This window comes from Lathyrus oleraceus, chromosome 5 (assembly GCF_024323335.1).
Source record: "Lathyrus oleraceus cultivar Zhongwan6 chromosome 5, CAAS_Psat_ZW6_1.0, whole genome shotgun sequence".
NCBI lineage: Eukaryota > Viridiplantae > Streptophyta > Magnoliopsida > Fabales > Fabaceae > Lathyrus > Lathyrus oleraceus.
The window spans coordinates 601,832,332-601,843,250 of NC_066583.1; the positions used below are offsets into that span (position 1 = coordinate 601,832,332).

Genomic DNA, 10,919 nt, shown 5'->3' on the forward strand with positions numbered 1-10,919 from the left:
ACCACAACAACTCAATAACAGATTTACAGTTCCACATCTAACTGTAAATAATAACATCATAGTAGTTTCCACAGTTGGACTACCCACCACAATCTCAATTATATGTTCGTCACATAATTATCTCATCATCAAAACAATTAAACATCATTAAATTAACCAAATAATTTAATTAATAAACTAGAATTCATCAAAACACACCAAATAACAGCCAAACATAGACCGCACGATAAAACAACACCAAAAGTCCAACTCATCAGGCAAAAATGCACCCATTGACACGATGACGGGCAGCATGTCACCTGGGTGATGCCACTCATTCCCCTTTTTCGTCAATCGTCATCCTTATGACATCTGACAAGGCTCAACGCTTTCCTAGAGACCTTGACGGTCTCCCCGTCAGACCGCTGACGCCCGTCAGCGTCCTAAGCCGCATGACGACCATGTCGTCATACAGGTGACGCCCCTCATCTGTGTTACATAAGCATAATTTGTGCTCTGATATGTAGTTCAGTTCATAAACATCAAATAAATAACATGTTTTCATTACTTCATCATATACCTATTGATTAATATGTGATTTCGTCAATTAATCACAACATTTAACATTTTATTCATCATATGAATACAACTCATACCACCTTTATGAATACAAACACCTAATTTTCATGGTAAATCAGCACATGAAATTCATGATAATTACAACAATCATATCATGTTATCATGATAGTTTCATCCATATCATCAAATATTCAACAATGAAAGAAAATAATGAAAAACCTAATGGAGATTAAGGACTTTTCCCTACCCATAATGCAATTAACACCATATTTAGAGTAATCCCTTCCCTCTTACCTTGGATGTCCAACAACAACTATAAGCTTTGGCTATGGTGATTTTCTCCCAAACCCTTGTTCTCACTTTGTTTTCCTCTTGTCCCAAAATAATACGTATTGAGTACTCTTAGATTTTCTAATCCCTTTTTATTTTAAAAAAAAGCTAATTTAATCTTCTAATAATTGTACCATGTCCAACTTATTATAATTCTCCCTTCTTACTTTAGTTTCCTCATAGTTTCTATTTTCCACCCCAAAATTGTCTAATTATTTAATTAAATAACTAAACATTTTCTACCAATCCCAACATAGTATAAACATGCCAAAACACCAAATCCTTAGTCTAATGCATAAAAAGTTCATTTAATTAAATAAATAAAGTATAAATTCAATTAAATAAATAATTTAAAGAAAACGGGGTGTTACATCCAACACTTAACCCACAAGAAAGACCATCTAATTATAGAATAATTCTCCACCTAAATAGATTCTCTCTAGTGACAATCTTATTTTGAAGGAGTTTCCAGAAAAATACCAGACACTCTAGAGGAAGCACAACTACCCCAAATACAAGGCAAAATTTGATCCAAACTCCTAGACAAAGGGTAATAGAACTAGAGTACACCTCGAAGAGTGTTTTGTGTGCAAAGGAAACATAGTAAATAGAGTAAACTCCTTTATCTTCGGAAACCATAACCAACAATCTTTATCCAAGGACAAATGAGTGCTTTAAATGGCAAGGAGAAGAAATACAACCAATTCCTCTTCACAATCAAATAGGAACCTCCTATATTATAAATTCCAAACCAATTTATCATCCCCCGAAAAGAAGATCTCACCTAGTTTTTCCCTTTTCGAATTCAAAATGGGATAAAGCCTATGAAACGTGACTCGAAGAGGAGCATGCCCCACCCACGCGTTATCCTAAAAAGAGGTATGTGATCCATCAAGAAGAACCTAAAAGATGAGACACCATACTTAGAACCTAAAAGTGACATCCCTTTCCATCAAGAAGAACAAAATTAAAGCCTAAAGATCTACCCCTAATGAGTATGCAACAACTTCATCCCCATATCTATCTAAAATAATATCCATCCAAAGACCACTATAGAACTAGATAATAATATCCACGTCCACTTACCTAGAAGAGCTATATTTTCTAAGAGGATACCTGGAATGTGGAACTATATGCTTTCAAGTTTAATTAGGAAGTGATCAAAGCTTAATATGACTAGCCTTGATAACATCATGGTTTTGATGATGACACATTTGAAGATGTAACATCCTTTAAAGTAATTTTGATGACAAAAACACATAAAGACAAGAAAGTGTTAAAGTTGGTTCAAGCAATCAAAGACGTACAAGATAGTTGATCAAGTTATTCCTCTGAACAAAGATATAGATTTAGGGTTTGATGATCCCTAGTGATAACCTTTGATAATGACATGTGACTTGAAGACATCTCAAGTCTCATACACAAGAAGATTCAAGTGAAGTGTTCATATGATTGGTTTATTTGGAAAAAGAACTTGAAGCTTTAGAGTGTGAAAGAGAGGAGTGTGAAAACTCGCCTGATCGAGTATGTTTAGTGATCAGTGTTGTGTAAAAATACAAGGCGATTTTGTAAAGTAACATATCTAAATCACACACTCATTAAAACTATTTTTTAAACATCTATTTTTCAAATAAAATCACCTAAAAATGTTTTGGAGTCTAGCCAGATAAATTTGAAACTGTCAGATTCATTAAGGCAGGTTTTTTACTGTCTAATTGATTAGACCAAGTACCTAATCGATTAAATAAGAGAAAAAAGTATATAATCGATTATGACAATGTCTTAATGAATAGTTATGGCTCTCTATCAAAACACTCCAAATTGAGCTCAAACAATCAATTATTTGTGGTAACTAATTGATTAGTCTTAGGACCTAATCGATTATGTGTGTTAATTTTCCCATGGATTGTTTCCTTTTTAGAACCATCCTTCGGCCTATAAATAGAGGTTTTCCCGTTCATTTATTTTTGTTAATTCTTTGTATTTATGATTGGCAGTAATTTTGGTAAAACTAACTTAGTTGCAACATGTTGAACAAGATGCCCTAACATGTGGATTCGACATCTTGTCTGAAACAGGTTTTACTCTTGGTAACGTTTGATTGTTTAACTGATTACAGAATATTCTATGAATATTAAGTAATCCCTTGTGGCGTCCATGAGTGAGGAATCAGAGATTCTAATTGATTTTAAACTTAATCTGTTTTCTAAATGTTGATACATTTTAGGAAACTTTTGATTGGTAACCTAACATTGTGCAGCTGCTTCACTTCGTGAACAAGGCCCTAATCCAGTTCATTCTATGGCTATATATGGAATGTCTCAAACCTAATTGAAGCATGAAGAAAATAAGATATCAGTGTGGTGTTAGGGTTTGAGTGGACATGTTATTTGTGAGCCTCTCTAATATCATCTTGATATATGAGTAGGACTGTGTTAATTGAGTTGTAAGGGTTGTCAAGCACTCATAAGATTTTAAGCCTTGAGTGATTGTATGTTAGTGAAGTGTGACTTCAGAATTTTGTATAACTGTTTGAATTTTCACTGTTGTGATTGAAAGGGAAGTGAGAAGGGTCTCACACCTAGCATTGTCTTAGGTAGAAGTTAAGCACGAATAGTGATTAGGGTATAGACTGTAAATTGGAAATAGTTTGCAGAAGGTCTGCAAACTGGTACTATTTAGTAGATTTTCTCCCTGGCTTGGTATCCCCCAGATGTAGGTGTTATTGTACACCGAACTGGGTTAACAACTCTGTTGTTCTGTTATTTTATGTTCTCCTATATGTAAGGTAGCTTGTTATTGTGTGTTGGTCAAATATCAGTGTCTCGACATCTCTTAGGATATCTGATATCTGCATACTAGAATTTCAATTGGTATCAGAGCAGGCGTCTTGCTCTGTGTCTGGGTGAGATTCAGGGAAGATACTTTCTCGTACAATGGACAAGGAAGGACGATTTGTGAACAGACCACCCATTCTTGATGGAACCAACTATGACTATTGGAAAGCTCGTATGGTGGCTTTTATCAAATCCGTGGACAATAAGGCTTGGAAATTTATGGTCAAGGGATGAGACCAACTAATAACTAGAGATAAAGATGGTAAGATTACTGATTTGCTGAAGGCTAAGGAAGAATGGGATGATGAAGATGATAAATTAGCTCAGGGAAACTCCAAAGCATTGAATGACCTATTCAATGGAGTAGACAAGAACATCTTCAAACTAATAAACAACTGTATTGTTGCTAAAGATGCTTGGGAGATCTTGAAGACTGTCCATGAAGGAACCTCTAAGGTGAAGATGTCAAGACTTCAACTTCTTACCACGAAGTTTGATAACTTAAGAATTAAGGAGGATGAGAGCATTCATGACTTTCACATGAATATCATTGAGATAGCCAATGCCTTAAGTGTCCTAGGGGAGAAGATGTCAGAAGCTAAGTTGGTCAGAAAAATCCTCAGGTATCTTACAAAGAAATTTGACATGAAGGTAACTGCCATTGAAGAAGCTCAAGATATAAACAACATGAAAGTTGATGAACTGATGGGATCTCTTCATACCTTTGATTTAGGGATCAGTGAAAAAATTGAAAAGAAGAAAAGCATAACCATTGTTTCTAATATTGAAGACTTTGAGGAGGAATGTGACCTGGATACAGATGAGGGAATATCTAATGCTATTGTATTACTTGGAAGACAATTCAACAAAGTGATGAAGAAAATAAACTGGAAGACAAGATCTAATGTCAAGAACAAGTCATTCGACATCAACAAAAATCAGGATTTTGGCAGAATACCCAAAACTGAAGAAAAGACTAACCAAGGAAAAGGAATCCAATGTCATGGATGTGAATGGTTTGGTCACATAAGAGCTAAGTGCCCCACGTATCTCAAGAAACAGAAGAAGGACCTATCTGTTTCTTGGTCAGAAGATGATTCAGAAAGTGATCCTGAAGTGGAACCTGCCAAATAGGTTACTGCCCTGACTGGAATTTGTGATTCTGGTGAAGATTCTGATTGTGAGGAACTTGCTGAATCTTACAAGGAGTTGTGCCTCAGAAGTCAAGAAGTTTGTAAACTAGGAGAAGATCAAAAGAAAGTTATTGCTCAACTACAGGTAGAGAAAGTCGAACATCTATCTATCATCTTTGATCTGAAGGAGGAAGTTGTATTGCTCAATTCAAAACTTGACAATATGACTAACTCTCTAAGAATGCTTAACAGCAATTCTGATATGCTGGATCTTCAAACTGGTAAGAATGCTGGAAATGTTTAAGGTATAGGTTATGATAATCTAGTTGGGATGAACAAAGGAAAAGGGTCTACTATGAACTTTGTTTAACCTAAAATAAAACAGGAACAACATATATCAAATCAACTGTTCAAACATCAGCAAGGGCATCAAGAGGTTTACTCAGGAAACAAGACCCAACGATGGAAGTGTCATCATTGTGGGAAGTTTGGTCATATAAAACCATGTTGCTACAAATTATATGGATATCCCAAACCTACTTCACAACCCAGAAGAAAACAAATTATGGTTAAAACAAAGAAAAGTTGGATTCCTTAAAATGGCATGTCATGACTCATATCTCACACCTCCCCCAGAGCCTCTACTAGAGAGGATTGGTATTTTGATAGTGGCTGCTCTAGAAACATGGCTGGTGTCAAGAAATTTTTGGTGAATATTAAGTCATATTCTTCTAGCTATGTCACTTTTGGAGATGGATCAAAAGGAGAAATAAAGGGTGTTGGAAAGTTGGACTATCCAGAACTGCCTAGTCTTGATGATGTATTGTTTGTTAAAGGGTTGACTGCTAATTTGATAAGTATTAGTCAACTTTGTGACCAAGGTCTCAAAGTGAACTTCAGGAAATCTGAATGTATGGTAATAAATGAGAAGAATGAAGTTACCATGAAGGGAGCCAGATCAAAAGATAACTGCTATATGTGGATTCCTCAAGAAACAAATTGTCTCTCCACATGCCTAATGTCAAAAGAGGATGAGACTAATCTATGGAATCAAAGGCTTGGTCACTTACATCTGAAAGGTATGAAGAAACTTGTGCCAAAGGAAGCAGTAAGAGGAATCCCAAAACTAAAAATTGATGAAGAAAGAATTTGTGGTGAATGTCAAATAGGGATGCAAAGAAAGATGTCACACAAGAAGCTTCAACATCTGACCACTTCAAAAATTCTGGAGCTACTTCATATGGACTTAATGGGACCTATGCAAGTTGAAAGTCTAGGAGGAAAGAGGTATGCTTATGTTATTGTTGATGACTTCTCAAGGTTCACCTGGGTGAACTTCATTAAAGAAAAGTCAGAAGTGTTTGAAGTGTTTAAAGAACTCTGTAAAAAGATTCAAACAGAGAAGGATTGTGGCATTGTCAGAATTAGAAGTGACCATGGGAAGGAATTTGAAAACAACAAGTTTGAGGAATTCTGCACCTCTGAATGAATTAATCATGAGTTCTCTTCACCCATCACCCATCAACAGAATGGTGTGGTTGAGCACAAGAATATGACCATTCAAGAATGTGTCAGGGTCATGCTTCATGCTAATAAACTACCATATCATTTTTGGGCTGAAGCCATGAACACTACCTGCTATATTCTTAATAGAGAGACTATCAGATCTAGCACATCAGCTACTCTGTATGAACTATGGAAAGCAAGAAAGCCAATTGTGAAATATTTCCATGTATTTGGAAGTAGATGTTATATTCTGGCAGATCGTGAGCAAGGGAGAAAAATGGATCCTAAAAGTGACGAGGGGATTTTTATGGGGTACTATACAAACAGTAGAGCATACAAAGTTTTCAACTCCAGAACCAAGGTAATGATGGAATCCATAAACATTGTTGTGGATGGCTCAACTAACGAAGTTGATGTTACAGAAGATGTTGCAGACTCAAATGCTATTACTGAACCTACAGAGACTGAGTCAACAAACAAAGGGCCTTCCATCAGAATTCAGAAAGATCATCCTAAGGAGGTTATTATAAGAAATCTAAATGAAGGTATAATTACCAGATCAAGGGAAGTTGTGTCAAATGCCTGCTTTGTTTCTAAATTTGAAACTAAGAATATCAAGGAGGACTTGACTGATGAGTTCTGGATTAATGCTATGAAAGATGAACTTGCCCAGTTCAAAAGAAATGAGGTGTGAGATTTGGTTCCAAGACCTGAAGGAACAAATGTTATTGGCACTAGATAAGTGTATAAGAACAAGTCTAATGAACAATGGGTTATTACCAGAAACAAATCCATACTTGTTGCTCAAGGATACACCCAAATGGAAGCAGTAGACTTTGATGAAACCTTTTCTCCAGTGGCTCGCCTGGAGTCTATCAGACTATTACTTGGAATGGCATGCCTTTTAAAGTTCAAGTTGTTCCAAATTGATGTGAAAAGTGCCTTTTTAAATGGCTATTTAAATGAAGATGTCTATGTTGAACAACCAAAAGGGTTTATTGATCCTATGTTCCCAAATCATGTGTTCAAATTAAAGAATGCACTGTATGGTTTAAAACAAGCTCCAAGAGCTTGGTAGGAAAGGTTGACTGAATTTTTCACTAACCATGGATATAGAAAGGGTGGAATTGATAAAACACTCTTTGTCAAACAAAAGGATGGAAAACTTATGATAGCTCAGATCTATGTGGATGATATTGTGTTTGGAGGGGTGTCAGATGAGATGGTCCAACATTTTGTCAAGCAAATGCAATCTGAGTTTGAAATGAGTTTGGTAGGTGAACTAACATACTTCCTTGGGCTCCAAGTTAAACAAATGGAAGAATCAATTTTTATGTGTCAAAGCAAATATGCAAAGAGTATTGTGAAGAAATTTAGATTGGAGAATGCTAGTGACAAAAGAACTCCTACACCTACTCACGTAAAGCTATCTAAAGATGAAAAGGGCATAAGTGTTGACTAGAGTTTATATAGAAGCATGATTGCTAGCCTTCTATACCTTACAGTAAGCATACCAGATATAACTTTTGTTGTCGGAGTTTGTGCTAGATATCAAGCAGAACCCAAAGTGATTCACATCAATCAAGTAAAAAGTATTCTAAAGTATGTGAATGGTACAAGTGATTATGGAATGTTGTATTCCCATGACTCAATTTCTATGTTAGTATGGTACTGTGGTGCTGATTGGGCTGGTAGTGCTGATGATAGGAAGAGTACCTCTGAAGGATGGTTCTTCTTGGGAAATAATTTGATTTCATGGTTCAGAAAGAAATAGAATTGTGTATCCCTATCTACTGATGAAGTTGAGTACATAGCAGCAGGCAGCAGCTGCTCTCAACTAATATGGATGAAACAAATGTTGACTGAATACAATGTCACGCGAGATGTCATGACATTATTTTGTGACGACTTGAGTGCTATTAATATCTCCAAAAATCCTATTCAACACAGTAGGACTAAACACGTTGACATCAGCATCATTTCATTAGAGAACTTGTTGAAGACAAAGTCATAACACTTGAGCATGTTAGCACGGAGAATTAGCTTGCAGACATTTTTACCAAAGCCTTGGATGCAATTCAATTTGAAAAATTAAGAGGAAAACTTGGGATTTGTGTTGATGAGCATTTATAGAAATTATATATATTTAAGTGTGTCATACAAGAGTTAACTTTCATCATTACACTGGACACGCTTACCTAAACCCTTACCTCATTGTGTGTGCTTTTGGAAAAAAATACGCTACCCATTCCATTCAAACGCCTCATTCTTTTCCAGACATATGTGATCACTCTCTCTCAAGATTCTTTCCTTATTCCATCTGCATCAAGTGTTAACTAAAATGTCAAAACAATCTTCATCCACACACATGCATGTCCCAACTGAAACCAGTGAATCATCTTTCCCAAATGTTAGGGCAAATGAACCATTTCAAATGATCAACCTGGTGGATCTGGTCTTAGATGTTGCTCCTTTATCCACGATTCATCCACCTCCTCAAAAGAAAGCTACGCCTTCTGTGTCTAAAACTGTCAAGACTTATGGTAAGTCTTCTGAACCTATAATCCCCAGTAAAGATAAAATTGTTGTTGAAGAAACCTGACTATGCATGCTGACGACACTAAGAATCCAACGGAAGCGAAAATGAGTGCCAATGATAAGGAACTTAGGAAGTTTGTTACTCTATTTTGAAGGAAGTGAGCTCAAATGTTTTGGCAGATGTTCAAACATCTTTGGAAAAAGAATATATCCCTGACAATAATTCTAGTGAAAAAGCTGAGGAAAATGTTCCGGAACATGATGCTCTTGAAAGAAGGAGTAAGAAGAAGGAAAATGGGTGTGTCCCTGAGCATGCTGCTCGTGAAAGAAGAAGTAAAAATAAAGTTGATCATGTTGTAAATGTTGATGAACTAACTTCTGATGAAGAACTCCTTACCAATATTGCAACTCCTAGTATAACCAAGAGACTACAGAGATGTAAAGGAAAGGCAGTGGTGTTTGAATATTCTCCCTCCAGGGAAATGAAGATAAAATATGGTGGTTTGAAAGGCACTCCTTCTAGAAGCTCCATAGGAAAATCTCATGTTGGTCCTACTAGATCATGGAGTAAAGTTGTTACCCCTACTAGAAAGAGGAAAGTTGTCTCTTCTAGTGAATCTGAGTTTCATTTCGAAAAGGATATCCAAGACATCACACCTGTAAAAAGATCTGCTAACAAGAAGCCTCATGATGCTATGCCCAAGGCTCCACTGGACAATGCTTCTTTACATTATGTGAAGAATGCTAAAAGGTGGAAATATGACATTCAAAGGAGGGTAGCTCTGAAGAGGGAATTGGGTAAGGATGCCCTAAAGTGTAAGGAGGTTGTAGAACTTATAGAAGTTGTTGGGTTGATGAAGATTGTCACTAAATTTGGCCCTTGTTATGAAAGCTTAGTTAAGGAGTTTGTGATGACTATTCCTGATGGGTGTGATGATATGAAAAGTGATGACTATGGGAAGGTATATGTTAGAGTAAATGTTGTGACATTTTTCCCAGTTATGATCAACAAATTTCTAGGAAGAACAGAAGAACCTCAGGCTGAGCTAGAGGTTATAGATGACCAGGTGTGCAAGGAGATAACTGCCAAGCAGGTCAGACACTGGCCAAACAAAAGGAAGTTGTCTGCTGAAAAGTTGAGTGTCAAATATACTATTCTTCATAGAATTGGGACTGCCAACTGGGTGCACACTAATCACACCTCAACCATCTCTACTGGTCTTGGGAAGTTTATTTATACTATTGGGACAAGAAGAGCGTCTGACTTTGAAAAATACATCTTTGAACAAGTTTTCAAACAAGCCTTCTCCACTACTGTAAAAATGCCTATCTGCTTTCCATCCCTCATCTATGGAATCATCCTAAACCAACATCCTGGTATTTTACTTCCTATTGATAGTGTGAAGAAAATGTATTCTCCCTTATCACTCCACTACAAGCTTTTTGCTGGAACACATGTCCCATATATTGTCATGACATCTTCTCAGGTACCTGACCCTGTCATCTCCAAGAAGAGTGTTATTGCTCAGCTTAAGGAGACTTGTAAAGAGTTAGAGGATTTCATCAGATCTAACACTTCAACAAAGATCAAACTTGATTCATTGATAAAGGCTATGATGGAAGAAGAGAAGAAGGAAGTTCTACAGGGTGGTAATGGAAATGAAGGAATTGATGTTCAGGACTACGCTAGTGGGGATGATGCTGAAACTGATGAAGAGAATGAAGCTGAAGAAGAAGAGTATGCCACTGTTGACTCAGATAGTCAGGAAGATATCTGATTGCAGTTTTGTTTTGTTCTTTATTTGGTTATGTTTTATGGTCTGTGACAAGGATTTTTATGCACCCTTAGGTACCCCCTATGTATGATAATTAACTTTATGAATGTGGTTTCTATGTTTTTGGTTAGATGCTTACCTTTTCCATATTATGGCTAAAAAGAGGGAGTATTGTCTGTGTGTTCGAACCACTAAGTCAAAAAAAGTGGGATCGTGATTAATCACTATGAGGCTACACTTAT

General features: G+C 36.4%; 1 protein-coding gene across 1 annotated transcript; it reads left to right on the forward strand.

Moving 5' to 3' along the window:
• Positions 1–8,705: 8,705 nt before the first annotated feature.
• Positions 8,706–10,680, forward strand: LOC127082330 (uncharacterized). Its single transcript, XM_051022565.1, has 2 exons — positions 8,706–8,907; positions 9,083–10,680. Exons 1-2 carry the CDS (start codon positions 8,706–8,708, stop codon positions 10,678–10,680), a joined length of 1,800 nt encoding a protein of 599 aa, XP_050878522.1.
• The last annotated feature ends 239 nt before the right edge of the window (positions 10,681–10,919 follow it).